This window comes from Atractosteus spatula, chromosome 3 (assembly GCF_055471065.1).
Source record: "Atractosteus spatula isolate fAtrSpa1 chromosome 3, fAtrSpa1.hap1, whole genome shotgun sequence".
In the NCBI taxonomy this organism is placed as follows: domain Eukaryota; kingdom Metazoa; phylum Chordata; class Actinopteri; order Semionotiformes; family Lepisosteidae; genus Atractosteus; species Atractosteus spatula.
In genome coordinates, this window is record NC_142708.1 from 68731710 (window position 1) to 68748908 (window position 17199).

Genomic DNA, 17199 nt, shown 5'->3' on the forward strand with positions numbered 1-17199 from the left:
GTTCGGTATTGCTTCTCCCAGACTGTAGCATAGCAACTGAAATCACTAGTAAAAATACCCTGGGAGTGACCGAGTCCAGTGTCTGCGTTCTTCCCGGGAAAAGCAGGGCTCTCTTCAGGAAACGGGAGCAGCCTGAGCCGTGACGTATCGGATCGTACAGGTTTTAAAACGGCGCCACAGGCAGGAGTTCTTTGATGTCGGCTGCCAGAACGAGAGCCCCTCCATGCCTTTAAGGCAATGGATGAATTTATCAACTCTCGCATCTCCGAAGGTCCCCTATTCCGCGAAGAGGAGAAACGGGCACCGCCAATACTTCGTTGGGAAAGCAGTATGTGAACTCAACGTAAAAGGCTTCAGCATATGTACCCAGCATCCTAAATCAAGCGTGTTGTACTTGCGCTGTACGTTAGTTGGACATAAATCCTATTTTAAAGATGAACAGGTTTATAGGCTTTTAAAACGGCCAAGGAAAAGATTACAGGATCTAAACACGTGCATTATTAGTCCACCACACCATGGCCTTTTCCCTATTGCCGTAATTAACGGTGCCCTTTAATGAAGTTTGGTCTTTTCCTCGACGTGTTTGTTTAAAGCGCAAAATGTCTGGGTTTTTCTTGCTCAACATAACGGTCCAAAAGGGGCCGTATCGCCGGCTTAACGGCAAAGGCCAATTTCCAGTGGCCGATGAGCAATACTGTGTTTAAAACAATCTGAAAGTACCGCTATTCTAAAGCGCCTCATAAAAGTGAATACAGACATTAATCGCGAACTAGACATGTGATGCTCCATGTGGACGGAATCGCTAAAACGATAAAGCCCTTTACATCCCTAAAACCAAAATGTGCTCCGTTCATTTGAAATTGATCATTTGAAGCTGCTGTCCACCACAGTAGTTTTTGAGTAGAACATTCGTTTATATTTTTGTTAGCTAAAATATTGTAATTGATCAAACGTGAACGCTAACGTAGTGTATTAACAGCACATATTTGTAAGCTAGACTTCTGCTCTTTCAGGGGGAAATTGCAAAACTTCGCTGGTTTCAGTGTTTAGGGAAAAACTGTAGAATACGAATGACACAAGGCAGAAAAACTCAACTGTACCGAACAGCTCGTCTGTCTCGGTCACAATCTCCGTAACTCACTAATTTGAACGTGCCAGCAAAACGTCTTTGGAGTGTAATGCTTCTGCCTCTGCGTGCTTGTTTTTCCAAGACAATGCAAGAGACTCCTCGTTTGGATGACTGTAAGAGCAGCTGTATGCCCCTTTTATTATTTACATCTGTACATGAATATCACTGCCAACGATGAAGCTAGTGTGCATTGGTATTTCTATCAGTTAAAAACTGAAAACCGGATTTTTTTTGGCATATAACCAGAAAGTGAACCAACCGAAAATATCCCAAACTGCACATCTCTGTTTATACCGCTCCTCTGTACCGTCAGTTCTTCTCTGAATCGGCTGATGGCACAGAGCGCTTAGAGACGGATGCAGCTCTTTACTCGATAAGAGGTCAAACACATCGTGTTGAGATATTAGTCTAAGCCTCGCGATAGCTCGTTCCAGTCGAACAGGACGCTCCGTGATGAATCAGCTGACTCGGGTGTCGCTCTGAGTGTCCGAAGTCCTCGTGCGCGCGCTACAGCCCTCCAATCGCCGCCCTCAGCCAATCAGGGCGCAGCGAGTATTTCAGGAGCTGAGCGCAGCTTGTCTGCAGTTCCTCGGCGAGTTTCACGATGGAGAAGTCAATGAGCAGAGGGAGGATGGGGTTGTACATTGTGTTGTTTTTGCTATCGTTGGATTGTTCTTTAGCTCAGGTTCAGAAGTGCCTGGTTAATGACAGTGACAAGATAGCATGTGGTGACTTGACTATCGGTAAAAGTGACTGTGAAGCTAAAAATTGCTGCTTTGATCCGTCCAGCCAAAATCGCTGTTACTATGGGAATGAAGGTGGGTTTTTGGATCTTGAGCGTCTTCTATGATGAGCTTAACGGGCTTGGTTTACCAGCTCTTGCTTTCCTCCAGTGACTGTCCAGTGCACCAGGGATGGCCAGTTTGTGGTGGTCGTGTCCAGGAATGCCACCAGCCCTCAGCTGAGCCTGGATTCAGTCAGCCTGCAGGGGGGCAGGAGTGCCCCCTGTGGCCCTGTTGGCACCACTGCTGGCTTTGCCATGTTCCAGTTCCCAGTCAGTGCCTGTGGCACCAGCATGAAGGTGAGGGGCTTGATCCTTCAGCTGAGGATGTTGTTCCTGTGGGGATTCCTGACCTTGTTCATGTGTCCTTCCTCCAGATTGAAGGTGGTGCCGTGGTGTATGAGAACATGATGTCCTCAACCTTTGCTGTGATTGGGGGACCTGCTGGCTCCATCACAAGGGACAGTTTCTACAAGTGAGTGAGCGGCTGCTGCTTCCCAGAGTGCTCTGGTCTTGCTGGATCCCATGACTGCCTGCTTCTCTCTCTCCAGGCTGTTCTTCCAGTGCAGGTATGCAGACGATGACCTTGTTCCAGTGCAGGCTGTGGTCTACACGGTCTCCCCGCCCCCTCCGGCAGTGTCTCCAGGACCTCTCCGTGTGGAGCTCAGGATTGCAAGAGGTAGCTGTCAGGCCTTGGGCTGTGTGAGCCGAGTGTGTGGGGCTCCTGCTGAACCCCGCTGCTGCTCTCGTCCTCAGGAGAGCTGTATGACTCCTACTACAGTGACCTGGACTACCCTGTGACCAAGGTGCTGCGGGATCCTGTGTATGTGGAGGTCCACATCTTGAACAGGACTGACCCCAACATTGTCCTGACCCTGGGGGACTGCTGGGCCACTTCCACTCCCAGTCCTCTCAGCCAGCCCAGCTGGAGCCTTCTGGTTGCTGGGTAACCTGACCCCTGTGGCTCCGACTGGCTTGTCTCTGTAGTGTCCCCTTGTGGAAGAGCTCACCCTCCCTGTTGCTGTCCTTGCAGGTGTCCCTACGGAGGTGACAACTACCAGACCACCTTGATCCCTGTGGGTGGCTCCTCAGGGCTGCCGTACCCAACGCACTACCAGCGCTTCATGATTCAGATGTTCACTTTTGTGGATCCTGCCTCTCAGGTGCCTCTGATGGAGAAGGTAGGGAGCAGCTTGTGGGGAAGGAGGTGGTGGCTGGTCCTGGGCTGTGCAGTGACCCTTGCTCTGCTCTCTCCAGGTGTTCATCCACTGTAGTGCAGCAGTGTGCCAGCCGACTGCTACTGAGCGCTGTGTGCCCACCTGTGGCAGGAGGAGTGAGTTCTGTCGGGACGGGGCGGTTGTGTGCCAGTCAGCTGTGTGTATCCTTTCCTGATGCTGTTGTCCTGTCCTCTTGCAGGAAGAGCTGTTGCTCGCGTGGCAGAGGACTCCTCCAGAGAAACTGTGCTGGTGTCCAGTGGGGAAGTGATCCTGGTTGGATCTGAGCTTCCAGCTCTGGATCAGCTGGATTCCCATCCTGAAGGTGAGGGAGGGGGGTGGAGGCTGAGTGTCTGATCCTGTTCCCTGTGTCTGACCCCTTACTAAAGCTCTTCTCTCCACAGCACCCCGGTTCCTGAGCTATGGGCTGCCGGTAGTAGCTGCCTCCACTGTGCTTGTGGTCTCTGTTCTGGTGCTGATGGCTGTGTGGAGATCTAGACCTCGGTTACAGATGGTCAAACTGTGATCTCGTGTAATAAAGAGGTTTTGTATGCAACTCCAGTCCCTGCTGTCTGTTAAGACTAACTTTCTTTTCCTAGTATCTAAAACCTAAAGCAGAGCTAGCAATTGTCTAAATGTAAAACCTAGTTATATGGAGGGGGTGGGATGCCTTTCTCCTGCTCCAGTTGCATGTGGCTCACGGGTGGACCTGGTACAAGTAATCTGGGTTTCCCCTAATGCTTTGTGTGAAGCTTGATCAGTTCAAACTGTTGCATCCTGTTTTCCTTGTAGGGTGATGTTCTGAGTGAGGTCTTTTAAGTCAAGTTCCTGTTTGTCATTACACTCATACAGGTATATGGTATTATCAAATGCTATTTAGCTATCTCTCGGACGATAAGTAGTACAAAGAAAAACAACACTACAATTGTATAACAAAAAGACGGAGACAACAGGCAGTGTGCAAAACAACAAAAAGGTAATAGATAATTTGCATCAACAGAATGAAATTATAGGGAGTGAGCTTTTTGACATGTAAGGCAGAGGTAGATTTCAATGTGTGTTTGAGTCTTTGGTAAGAAAGAAGGCACTGTGAGGTTCAGATCATAGGTGAGAGAGGCTGGGAGTTTGATAGTTCGGGGGTAAAAACTGTCTCTGAGGTTGGTAGTCTGGGACCGAATGCTGCGGTACCGTTTTCCAGATGGTAGAGGGTCATACAGTCTGTAGCTGGGGTGTGTGGGGTCTTTGATGCTAAGAGCTTTCCTCAAGCATTGTCCGTTATAAATGTCCTGTATAGATGGGAGGGCAACCCCAGTGATGGAATGTTTTCACCACCCGCTGTAGGGCTTTGCGGTCAGCAGTACTGCAGTTGCCATACCACACTGTGATGCAGCCTGTCGGTGTGCTTTCTGTACTGCATCTGTAAATGTTAGTGAGGATCTGGGGACATATCTTAGCCTTCTTCCTCCATCTTAGGAGGTACAGGTGCCGTTGTGCTTTCTTGATCAGACAGGTGGTGTTGAGAGACCATGTGAGGTCCTCGGTGATATGGACGACAAGGAATTGAAAGTTACTGACCCTTTCCACTATAGTCCCGTTGCTGTGGATAGGGGCATGTCCGTTTTGCAGTTTCCTGAAAGCAATGATCGGCTCCTCGGATTTGCTGACATTGAGGGTGAGGTTGTTGTCCTCACACCACGTTGTAAGGAGATTGACCTTGTTGTAATGGAAAGAATAAGGTTCTGGATCCCGAGATGGAGTCAAACGGATGACTTTATTGCATGCAAGGAACAATAAAGCTGAAATCTTGTTTCCCGCAAGAAATGACAAAACGGAAGTGTTGTTCAAAGTGCCGGTACAAACTTTAGGCTTATATAGTCCTTCCTTGCTTCTCTGATTCGTCATTCGTTATTATGGTAAAGGGGGGAGGTCACGTGTTTGACCAGTTTACAGCTTTTTGGCCAAATGGTCAGGGATTAGTCTCCAGGGGTTCCCTAGCTCGCATCTGGAATCCTTATCAGTTAACCCCCTTCCTGCCATAAACTCCAGCCTTAGAAGTCTAATCTTCATGCAGAAAGGACTTAAAATTAACCCCATCTTCACATCTTACTTTAACCTCCTCTCTGTAGGCCCTCTCATCATTGTCATCAGACCTACAACTGTGGTGTCATCGGCAAACTTGATGATGGGGTTGGTGTTATGTTTGGCCTTACAGTCGTGGGTGTAGAGGGAGTAGAGTAATGGACTAAGCACACACCCCTGGGGGCCCCCAGTGTTCAGGGTTAGTGTGCCGGAGGTGTGGTTTCCAAGCCTGACAGCCTGAGGTCTGCCTGTCAGAAAGTCCCAAATCCAGTTGCAGAGGGTGGTGTTGAGACCCAGTGCACTGAGTTTCTTGACTAGCTTCTCTGGAATGATAGTGTTAAAAGCTGAGCTGAAGTCGATGAATAGTCTTGCGTATGTGTTCTTTTTGTCCAGATGGGATAGGGCAGTGTGTATGGCAGTGAAGATTGCGTCATCTGTGGATCTTTTGAGCTGGTAGGCAAACGGGTACGGGTCCAGTGTGTTTGGAATGGTGTCCTTAATGTGCTTCATGACCAGCCTCTCAAAGCACTTCATGATGACAGATGTTAGTGCCACTGGTCGGTAGTCATTAAGACAAGTCACTGTGGTTTTCTTTGGTATTGGGATGATGGTGGATGTCTTGAAGCAGGTGGGGACTATGGCTTGGGCCAGAGACATGTTGAAAATGTCTGTGAATACACCCGCCAGTTGATTGGTGCAGGCTCTGAGGATGCGACTGGGTCCTTTTTAGCAGAGATCTCCTCACCTCATCTGCAGATAGTGAGAGCAGCTGGTCAGCTGCGGAGGGTGCAGCTCTGTTGACTGGTTCTGTGTTGGCTTCAAACCGAGCATAGAAGGTGTTGAGCTCGTTAGGCAGGGAGGCATCATGGGCAGGTGCACAGATGTTCTTCCTCTTGTAGTCTGTGAGGGCCTGTATACCTTGCCACATGCGCCTTGGGCCATTAGTGGTGAAGTGTTTCTCTAATTCCTGTTTGAGCGTGTTTTTTGCATGTTTAATACCATTGTTTAGATTGATCCTGGCTGCCTTAGTTCTGATTTATTGCTCGATTAAGCTTCATTTCTCATCCAATATCTGAAAGACAACCTGTGTGTAAGCCCAAGGTTAATTCTGTGCATTTCACACTTGGATACAACTGCCTTCCCTTCATAGGATCTTCCTGGGCTCTATGCGGACTCCAATTTCAGGGGCAGTGGGACAGTAACCATTCTAACACCTAGGTAGATAATTCAATGTTTACTTGCACACTCCTCTGTTTAACCATTTTGTAATCAAAATGCCTGTATTTCCTTGCTACTGAAATGTATCAACATTGACAGGTGCATACATAGGAGTATCTGGTTCTTGTCAAACTGTAGCTTGCTGGGGTGTGCTTGGGCTCTCTTCTCGAGTTCCATCTGGACTACACCCCTGCTCCCAGCTGTATTGTTTTGCCTGTCTGGTATTACTGGTTGTCCAATAGACAACAGGTTTATCAATTTGTAACGAGTTGTCTGTTTAGTGCCTGCTCACAAATTGAGTCACAAGTGTGGCAGTCTTGTAGTGAATTACTACTGGCAGTAGTGATAGCCAGAAGTGGGCTGCTGTCTAATTAACCGGTTGGCTTTTCATACTGAGAAAGTGGACCTAGATTAATGCCACCTGCTACAACAATTCAGGACTCAGATTAGTTCCCTCACTCCATCACCTTAAACCAGTGGTTCTCAAAGTTCTTTGACCAAGTACCACCCCTCATCAAACCAAAGCATCCAGCTACCCCCCATGAGTCATTTCCTCATAGGAATCACAAATCTCAAAGACCAACATGAGCGCGTGTGCACATGCGTGTATAATATAAACAGCACTGGGCACTTACCGTTTCAGTGAGAGGGGTGAGCCTTGATACAATTCACAACAGTCGAACAGATCTTAAATCCTCAGGCAGTTTGACTGCCAAGGCCTCGTGGTAAATGCTGCAGTGCGTCCACTTCATATCTGGAGCAATGTCTCTAATTCGTGCAACTCCACCGCTGTGTCTGCCTGTTATCGCTCTAGCGCCGTCTGTGCAAACTCTGATGCATTTTTTCCAGTCGATGCCATTCTCTTTGATAAATTCATTCAGAACTGAAATATTTACTCTCCTATAGTTCTTGTTGGTAGTAGCTTATAGAACAGAAAGTGCTCATGGGCTGTGCCCTCAAACTCATGCCTATCATGAACTAGCAAATTGGCCAAACCAACGACATCTACAGAGTCCTCTAATTGCGGTGAAAAGCATCTGCTCCTTTTGACGTGCTCCATCAGCGTACTTTTGACATCCGCCATATCAAGAATTCTACGAGTGACTGTGTCATTTGAAAGAGGCAGCTTTTTCTCCACATGTAATACGTGTCCGCTCCTTTGCCAACGATAAACAAAGGTTCTTCACAAATAATGTGGGGCTTACCTGCCTGAGCACTCCGCAAGCTTGCGTTTTCCCCGTTTCCATTTCAGAACTTAAAAGAAGTTATGTATTTTTCTCAAATAAACCTAGAAGTGTCCTTAAGTATTTTTCTGCTGCCTATCACGCTTTCCTGTGCTCACAAGCCTGGCAGTGTTCCAAAATCACGCACATTCTCCTCTCTCCCTGTTTGCTGGTCATATAATTTTTAAATACAATTGCCTGAAATTCAGACCAGCCCCCCTTTTTAATGTTTTACCACAAGGGCAAAGTTTAAGGCTGTCAGCGCATCGTGTCTCATCTCATTTTGTAAAAACAAAATGCCTGTGCTGAATGCTGGGGGCACGAATTTCTGTGCATCACTTCCAACAATGATCATTGTTGGTGGTATCGGAAATTCATTGTTTCATCGGACTATTTACAAAAAACAAGCACTTCCTTCCAATATTTACTACAATAGACTGGTGTCCCATCCTGGGTGTACCCCACTCTGGGCCTCGATGGATTATCTATGGATGGATTAGACAATTCCTATTACACTACAGATGTAGCTTTTGTGTGTAAAATACAGGTTTAAGCAAGTAAAGTTGGAGATTCACAGATCAGTTTGACAAGAAAAGCTGCGTTTACCCAGCTGTCCAAACACAGAGCCCAACAGAGAGTGGAGACCAGCCGGTTCCTAACCCAACACACAATGGACCATCAGATGTGGGGGGGGGGAGTAGCTAGTTCGGCTGGTTCACCGTGACAGCACGTACAGTATTTGGACGGTGGGGTGAAAATGGAGAGCTTGCAAACTCCCCCAGAAGAAAGCCCACCACGAATCGAACCCAGGACCCCAGAGCTGCAACAAAGCCATGCTAACAGAGAAGCATGCGTGCAGCCCGTTTTTAATCCGTTGCAAACGATCAAGCGCGGCTGCTAATGGAAAGAGCAGCAACGCCAGGCGCCTGTTTCGCTCCTGGATCGGAAGGTGTGAGAACAGTTGTCTGCGCTCCGCGCGCGTCCGACATTTTCGCTGGGACAAAGCGTGTCTGCACTGCACGCAGATCCGGAGAAGGAAATATCACGTCGAGTTTCTCCCTTTTCACCACAGGGACATAGTTAAAACACGAAAGATGTCGTTTTAGGCTTTTAATTCTTGAAATCGTTCACCCAGCGCTTTTCCTCCAAATTGACCGGCGAAGCAGAAGAACATTCGAACGAAAACAAAGAAGGAGTTTTATCATTTACAAGACTGTAACTATACAACGGTCATTTTGGCAGAAGGAGACATTCACAGTTTTAATTCAATAATAATCTTATAGTCGATGTGAATTCAGACGTGTCGGGACTAGCGCTTATCTTATTCATTTTTTACATCTTGCCAGTAGCAACAGCTGTAACAGGAAATTTTAGATACCGTGACCGCAAAATATAGCGAAGATCCTAGTTTCTAATATTCATTGTAAACAATCAGCAGTCTACTCAGGAGAAATTAGTCTTCACTATTGGCAATAGACACTCTTCAGATCAGTCCACCTCTCTAAATCGACTTCAAATGACAATGTGTGTGTGCTATCGTCAAGACTTAAAGTAAAGCCATTCGTGTTTTCAACTGTAGAAGACTGACTCCAGCAGTCCCCACAACCAACATTTCCACTGGGACACAGCTGGGGGACAAAACACGTGTCGTCACTGCACACAGATCTGGAGAAGGAAATACTGTATCACTACGAGTTTGTCTTTTCACTAGAGGGACACATTCAATCCACGAAATATCTCATTTTCGGCAAATTCATTGAAATCATTTGTGCAAACCTTTCCTACATATCAACCGCCACAAAGGAGAAACACTCCGACGAAAATAAACGAGGAAGTAGAGTTCGCTGATTTAGAAGGTTTTAGAAATACGATTTGTAAGGAATAACAGCAGGCATATCCTAATAAGACATTTAAGTAAGAAGTCAATAATGAGATCTTATGATGTACTGTATGTAAAGTGAGACGTTTTCGGACCAGGTCTTATCTTTTCTCACTAGTTCACCTCTGATCAGATCATTCTCAACATCTGGTGGTCAGCAGGCAAAAGCTCTAACAGGAAATATTAGATGTACGTACCACAAAATACAGCCAGCGTCCTAGGGTAACTGACCGGGGTAAAGTTAGCTTGAAGTTCGAAAACGGTTTTGGCACGCCTGTATCGCTTTCACGAAACCTCCTAGGGTTACGAAAACACTTGCTTTGTGTATAAAGTACATTGTGACTGTTTTAACAGCCTTCATATTGTCGTTTTTATCACTTTTTCTGACCACGCACGAATATTCTTTTGTCCATATCTTCGCAATGGAAGCACAGAACGCCTTCAAACCAAATGCATTTTAAAGAGCACGACTTGTGGAAATTTCCACAGCCTCTACATCAAACTATCAGTGAGCTAATGATCTTTTTTGATAAAAAAGTTTTTTGAAACTGCTCAATACGGCTTCGTGCGAAAAACCCGTATATCACCATAGGAAGCAGAGCAGCGCAGTCTCCAATTACCCAGACTGTAAGCACGGGAATAAAGTTTGGTTTGATTTCTGAAACCCTTTCTTTATGTCCTGTTTTCACTCAGGTAAGGGTCAACTATATTCACAATACCGACAGCAGAAAGATTCCAATATTCTTTACTCAGCAGCTTATTAAAAACAGCTCCCATGATTTTCAAACCGATTTTTGACACAGAAGACCGACACAGCTTTGCGTTCTGACTCTCTTTTTCTCGTGCTTCTATTTAATGTGGCACTATGCACTGGGATAGGGGAGTGCTGTTCACAAGCCAATAGCTCGGTGACCTAAGAGGTGTCGTGAAAACGCTACAGGCGTGCCAAAATCGTCTTCGAACTTCAAGCTAACTTTACCCCGGTGTTTAACCGTAAGTATTCACTGTAAACAATGACCCGTCTTTTCAGGAGAAATTAGTCTCCATGATCCTCCTTCACTTGAACTATAACGGCTTTTCCACGGGGTTGATTCAATATCCTGTCCTCCTGCGTGTGAGCGGACAGAGTTCGGGTCCTCGTGAAAATCTTCACTCTGCGAACCTGAACGTCATCACGTGCGAAAGTCTCGGTGGCTTTAAAAGGAAGGAGCTCGCAAACAGCAGGTATCGTGGTTTTGCGAGGTGTTTTCATTTCGAGATGGGGTTTTCTAGTGGTCTTTCCTTTCGGCTGTTGACCTTGCTGTTCCTCGCAGTTCTGTGTGACGCTGCGCAATGGCGCGCCCGCGCTAACGTCCAATCCGGCATCAGGCGCAAGGGGGTCGCCTTTCTGGACTCGCCTCTGCTGCCGCGGCAGCAGAAGCAGCAGGTTATCCGGGCTGTGTCGGCGCAGTGCGGGGAGAGTACGATCGTGGTGCAGGTCAAGACGGACCTGTTCGGCACGGGGCAGCTGATCAACGCCTCGGATCTCAGCCTGGGAGACTGTGCGGTCACCCGGCAGGACACCGCGGCGCAGCTCCTGATCTTCGAGGCTGAGCTGCAGGCGTGTCGCAGTGTGCTGACGGTAAGTGGTTCTGCGGTTGGGCTGCTTTTGGTTCTCGGCTGTTGGGTGACTGGATCTGTGATCTGTCTAGACCGTGGATGAGCAACTGGTGTACGGCTTCTCTCTCCACTACACCCCGAAGCCGGTGGCCAACACCCCCATAGTGAGAACGAATGGCGCTGTTGTGGGTATCGAGTGTCACTACATGAGGTGAGTCCTGGAGGAGCAGCAGGGCTGACTGCCTGGAGCTTGACTCCCTGCTGACACCTGCCTCCTGTCTGCTAGGCTCTACAATGTGAGCAGCAATGCCCTGAAGCCCACCTGGGTCCCCTACACCTCCACCAAGTCTGCTGAGGATCTGCTGGACTTCTCCCTGAGCCTCATGAGTGGTAGGTCTCCCCCTGAGACGAGTCACGGTGTAGTTGGGTCAATGGGATGTGTGCTTGAGATTGGGGTTCCCTTCTCATCCAGATGACTGGAGCTCCCGGAGGTCCTCCAATGTGTTCTACCTGGGGGACGTCCTGAACATCGAAGCCTCCGTCACCCAGGCCAACCACCAACCCCTGCGGCTCTTTGTGGACAGCTGTGTGGCCACCTTGGTCCCTGACCAGACCTCCACTCCCAGCTACTCCTTCATTGCGAACTATGGGTGGGTGTGACCTCGGGTGGCTTGAGCTAGTGAACACTGCCTGCCGTCTCTCCAGTTCTACACTGCCTTCTCTCCTTTCAGGTGCCTGACTGATGCCAAATCCACAGGCTCCAGCTCGCGGTTCATGCCAAGAACCCAGGACACCAAGCTGCAGATGAAGCTGGATGCCTTCAGGTTCTATCAGGATGCCAGGAGCTCAGTGAGTACTTGATCCTGATCCCTTCTGCTTTCATGGGTTTGTGCCGGTTGTGAGAACAGCATGTCCATTACAAGCCCAAGATGGAGGCCTGGGTGTAGCTTGATCCACTCGTGCTCTTGGCAGATCTACATCACCTGCCACCTGAAGGTGACTCCTGCTTCCCAGAGTGTGGACCCCCTGAACAAGGACTGCTACACTGAGGGCAGCAGGTCAGTGAGGAGGCAGGGAGCTGCTGTGTCCAGCTGGTGCTCAGTTGAGGGAGCTGCTCTGACCCTGTGTCCCTGCTGTAGGTGGAGATCAGTGGATGGGAGTGACCAGGTCTGCAGCTGCTGTGACTCCAGCTGTGTGCCTACTGTACGATCCAGGTATTGGGGTGGCAGGAGCAGGAGGGACCTGGCTTCTACAGGGGGTAAGGCACCCTTCCTCTGCCACTCATGGCATGGATCTCCTCAGGGTAGTGGGGGTCAAGAAGTGGTCTACAGCCAGGCTTGTCCTGCTCTTGTTGCAGCTCCTGAGTGGGGAGCTGATGCCACTGTTGGTCCCGTGCTTGTGCTGCAAGAGCAGGTTGCTGAGAGGCCAGTGGAGGCAGAAGGCCAGAGCTCCCAGCTAAGAGCAGAGGAGGACAAAGCCGCAGGTACTGGCAGGAGGTGCTGTCATGTCAGCTGGCCCCTCTCTGTGGCAGTGCCCACTTGCTGAGGCTCCTCTGTGCTTTCTTTCCAGGCCTGCCTGTGGAGGCTGTGATCCTGGCTGGTGTGGTGACTGCTGTGGGGCTGGTCTGTGCTGCTCTGCTGGGGACAGTCCTGCACAGGAGGAAGCAACACAAACCCATGAACTGACTTGATGTGAATGAGGAATAAACTGGTTTGCAAAGTGTCTCTTGTACGGAGCTGCTTCTTTCCTAAGGGGAGTTTTGGGGACTGGTGAAGTTGGGTGGGAATGCAGTACTGTCTAGGATTCCTGCTTCTGCACACTGAGGGTGGTCAGCTGCTCAAGCAAGCAGTTGGGTAGAAAGTGTCAGTTCGGTATTGCTTCTCCCAGACTGTAGCATAGCAACTGAAATCACTAGTAAAAATACCCTGGGAGTGACCGAGTCCAGTGTCTGCGTTCTTCCCGGGAAAAGCAGGGCTCTCTTCAGGAAACGGGAGCAGCCTGAGCCGTGACGTATCGGATCGTACAGGTTTTAAAACGGCGCCACAGGCAGGAGTTCTTTGATGTCGGCTGCCAGAACGAGAGCCCCTCCATGCCTTTAAGGCAATGGATGAATTTATCAACTCTCGCATCTCCGAAGGTCCCCTATTCCGCGAAGAGGAGAAACGGGCACCGCCAATACTTCGTTGGGAAAGCAGTATGTGAACTCAACGTAAAAGGCTTCAGCATATGTACCCAGCATCCTAAATCAAGCGTGTTGTACTTGCGCTGTACGTTAGTTGGACATAAATCCTATTTTAAAGATGAACAGGTTTATAGGCTTTTAAAACGGCCAAGGAAAAGATTACAGGATCTAAACACGTGCATTATTAGTCCACCACACCATGGCCTTTTCCCTATTGCCGTAATTAACGGTGCCCTTTAATGAAGTTTGGTCTTTTCCTCGACGTGTTTGTTTAAAGCGCAAAATGTCTGGGTTTTTCTTGCTCAACATAACGGTCCAAAAGGGGCCGTATCGCCGGCTTAACGGCAAAGGCCAATTTCCAGTGGCCGATGAGCAATACTGTGTTTAAAACAATCTGAAAGTACCGCTATTCTAAAGCGCCTCATAAAAGTGAATACAGACATTAATCGCGAACTAGACATGTGATGCTCCATGTGGACGGAATCGCTAAAACGATAAAGCCCTTTACATCCCTAAAACCAAAATGTGCTCCGTTCATTTGAAATTGATCATTTGAAGCTGCTGTCCACCACAGTAGTTTTTGAGTAGAACATTCGTTTATATTTTTGTTAGCTAAAATATTGTAATTGATCAAACGTGAACGCTAACGTAGTGTATTAACAGCACATATTTGTAAGCTAGACTTCTGCTCTTTCAGGGGGAAATTGCAAAACTTCGCTGGTTTCAGTGTTTAGGGAAAAACTGTAGAATACGAATGACACAAGGCAGAAAAACTCAACTGTACCGAACAGCTCGTCTGTCTCGGTCACAATCTCCGTAACTCACTAATTTGAACGTGCCAGCAAAACGTCTTTGGAGTGTAATGCTTCTGCCTCTGCGTGCTTGTTTTTCCAAGACAATGCAAGAGACTCCTCGTTTGGATGACTGTAAGAGCAGCTGTATGCCCCTTTTATTATTTACATCTGTACATGAATATCACTGCCAACGATGAAGCTAGTGTGCATTGGTATTTCTATCAGTTAAAAACTGAAAACCGGATTTTTTTTGGCATATAACCAGAAAGTGAACCAACCGAAAATATCCCAAACTGCACATCTCTGTTTATACCGCTCCTCTGTACCGTCAGTTCTTCTCTGAATCGGCTGATGGCACAGAGCGCTTAGAGACGGATGCAGCTCTTTACTCGATAAGAGGTCAAACACATCGTGTTGAGATATTAGTCTAAGCCTCGCGATAGCTCGTTCCAGTCGAACAGGACGCTCCGTGATGAATCAGCTGACTCGGGTGTCGCTCTGAGTGTCCGAAGTCCTCGTGCGCGCGCTACAGCCCTCCAATCGCCGCCCTCAGCCAATCAGGGCGCAGCGAGTATTTCAGGAGCTGAGCGCCGCTTGTCTGCAGTTCCTCGGCGAGTTTCACGATGGAGAAGTCAATGAGCAGAGGGAGGATGGGGTTGTACATTGTGTTGTTTTTGCTATCGTTGGATTGTTCTTTAGCTCAGGTTCAGAAGTGCCTGGTTAATGACAGTGACAAGATAGCATGTGGTGACTTGACTATCGGTAAAAGTGACTGTGAAGCTAAAAATTGCTGCTTTGATCCGTCCAGCCAAAATCGCTGTTACTATGGGAATGAAGGTGGGTTTTTGGATCTTGAGCGTCTTCTATGATGAGCTTAACGGGCTTGGTTTACCAGCTCTTGCTTTCCTCCAGTGACTGTCCAGTGCACCAGGGATGGCCAGTTTGTGGTGGTCGTGTCCAGGAATGCCACCAGCCCTCAGCTGAGCCTGGATTCAGTCAGCCTGCAGGGGGGCAGGAGTGCCCCCTGTGGCCCTGTTGGCACCACTGCTGGCTTTGCCATGTTCCAGTTCCCAGTCAGTGCCTGTGGCACCAGCATGAAGGTGAGGGGCTTGATCCTTCAGCTGAGGATGTTGTTCCTGTGGGGATTCCTGACCTTGTTCATGTGTCCTTCCTCCAGATTGAAGGTGGTGCCGTGGTGTATGAGAACATGATGTCCTCAACCTTTGCTGTGATTGGGGGACCTGCTGGCTCCATCACAAGGGACAGTTTCTACAAGTGAGTGAGCGGCTGCTGCTTCCCAGAGTGCTCTGGTCTTGCTGGATCCCATGACTGCCTGCTTCTCTCTCTCCAGGCTGTTCTTCCAGTGCAGGTATGCAGACGATGACCTTGTTCCAGTGCAGGCTGTGGTCTACACGGTCTCCCCGCCCCCTCCGGCAGTGTCTCCAGGACCTCTCCGTGTGGAGCTCAGGATTGCAAGAGGTAGCTGTCAGGCCTTGGGCTGTGTGAGCCGAGTGTGTGGGGCTCCTGCTGAACCCCGCTGCTGCTCTCGTCCTCAGGAGAGCTGTATGACTCCTACTACAGTGACCTGGACTACCCTGTGACCAAGGTGCTGCGGGATCCTGTGTATGTGGAGGTCCACATCTTGAACAGGACTGACCCCAACATTGTCCTGACCCTGGGGGACTGCTGGGCCACTTCCACTCCCAGTCCTCTCAGCCAGCCCAGCTGGAGCCTTCTGGTTGCTGGGTAACCTGACCCCTGTGGCTCCGACTGGCTTGTCTCTGTAGTGTCCCCTTGTGGAAGAGCTCACCCTCCCTGTTGCTGTCCTTGCAGGTGTCCCTACAGAGGTGACAACTACCGGACCACCTTGATCCCTGTGGGTGGCTCCTCAGGGCTGCCGTACCCAACGCACTACCAGCGCTTCATGATTCAGATGTTCACTTTTGTGGATCCTGCCTCTCAGGTGCCTCTGATGGAGAAGGTAGGGAGCAGCTTGTGGGGAAGGAGGTGGTGGCTGGTCCTGGGCTGTGCAGTGACCCTTGCTCTGCTCTCTCCAGGTGTTCATCCACTGTAGTGCAGCAGTGTGCCAGCCGACTGCTACTGAGCGCTGTGTGCCCACCTGTGGCAGGAGGAGTGAGTTCTGTCGGGACGGGGCGGTTGTGTGCCAGTCAGCTGTGTGTATCCTTTCCTGATGCTGTTGTCCTGTCCTCTTGCAGGAAGAGCTGTTGCTCGCGTGGCAGAGGACTCCTCCAGAGAAACTGTGCTGGTGTCCAGTGGGGAAGTGATCCTGGTTGGATCTGAGCTTCCAGCTCTGGATCAGCTGGATTCCCATCCTGAAGGTGAGGGAGGGGGGTGGAGGCTGAGTGTCTGATCCTGTTCCCTGTGTCTGACCCCTTACTAAAGCTCTTCTCTCCACAGCACCCCGGTTCCTGAGCTATGGGCTGCCGGTAGTAGCTGCCTCCACTGTGCTTGTGGTCTCTGTTCTGGTGCTGATGGCTGTGTGGAGATCTAGACCTCGGTTACAGATGGTCAAACTGTGATCTCGTGTAATAAAGAGGTTTTGTATGCAACTCCAGTCCCTGCTGTCTGTTAAGACTAACTTTCTTTTCCTAGTATCTAAAACCTAAAGCAGAGCTAGCAATTGTCTAAATGTAAAACCTAGTTATATGGAGGGGGTGGGATGCCTTTCTCCTGCTCCAGTTGCATGTGGCTCACGGGTGGACCTGGTACAAGTAATCTGGGTTTCCCCTAATGCTTTGTGTGAAGCTTGATCAGTTCAAACTGTTGCATCCTGTTTTCCTTGTAGGGTGATGTTCTGAGTGAGGTCTTTTAAGTCAAGTTCCTGTTTGTCATTACACTCATACAGGTATATGGTATTATCAAATGCTATTTAGCTATCTCTCGGACGATAAGTAGTACAAAGAAAAACAACACTACAATTGTATAACAAAAAGACGGAGACAACAGGCAGTGTGCAAAACAACAAAAAGGTAATAGATAATTTGCATCAACAGAATGAAATTATAGGGAGTGAGCTTTTTGACATGTAAGGCAGAGGTAGATTTCAATGTGTGTTTGAGTCTTTGGTAAGAAAGAAGGCA

At 48.8% G+C, this 17199-nt stretch overlaps 3 protein-coding genes across 3 annotated transcripts; all 3 read left to right on the plus strand.

Annotated features, from left to right (window-relative positions):
* Window positions 1-1733: 1733 nt before the first annotated feature.
* On the plus strand, window positions 1734-3650 carry LOC148838424 (zona pellucida sperm-binding protein 4-like). Its single transcript, XM_088911383.1, has 9 exons — window positions 1734-1947; window positions 2023-2210; window positions 2288-2385; window positions 2462-2589; window positions 2667-2856; window positions 2944-3091; window positions 3168-3243; window positions 3327-3449; window positions 3514-3650. The coding sequence occupies exons 1-9, from the start codon at window positions 1734-1736 to the stop codon at window positions 3648-3650; spliced, it is 1302 nt and encodes a 433-aa protein (XP_088767509.1).
* A 7131-nt stretch (window positions 3651-10781) lies between these two features.
* LOC148838425 (zona pellucida sperm-binding protein 3-like) lies at window positions 10782-12807 on the plus strand. Its single transcript, XM_088911478.1, has 9 exons — window positions 10782-11144; window positions 11215-11333; window positions 11409-11512; window positions 11595-11772; window positions 11854-11971; window positions 12095-12180; window positions 12262-12380; window positions 12480-12605; window positions 12692-12807. Exons 1-9 carry the CDS (start codon window positions 10782-10784, stop codon window positions 12805-12807), a joined length of 1329 nt encoding a protein of 442 aa, XP_088767604.1.
* A 1914-nt stretch (window positions 12808-14721) lies between these two features.
* LOC148838426 (zona pellucida sperm-binding protein 4-like) lies at window positions 14722-16638 on the plus strand. The gene is made up of 9 exons (XM_088911176.1): window positions 14722-14935; window positions 15011-15198; window positions 15276-15373; window positions 15450-15577; window positions 15655-15844; window positions 15932-16079; window positions 16156-16231; window positions 16315-16437; window positions 16517-16638. The coding sequence occupies exons 1-9, from the start codon at window positions 14722-14724 to the stop codon at window positions 16636-16638; spliced, it is 1287 nt and encodes a 428-aa protein (XP_088767302.1).
* Window positions 16639-17199: the final 561 nt, after the last annotated feature.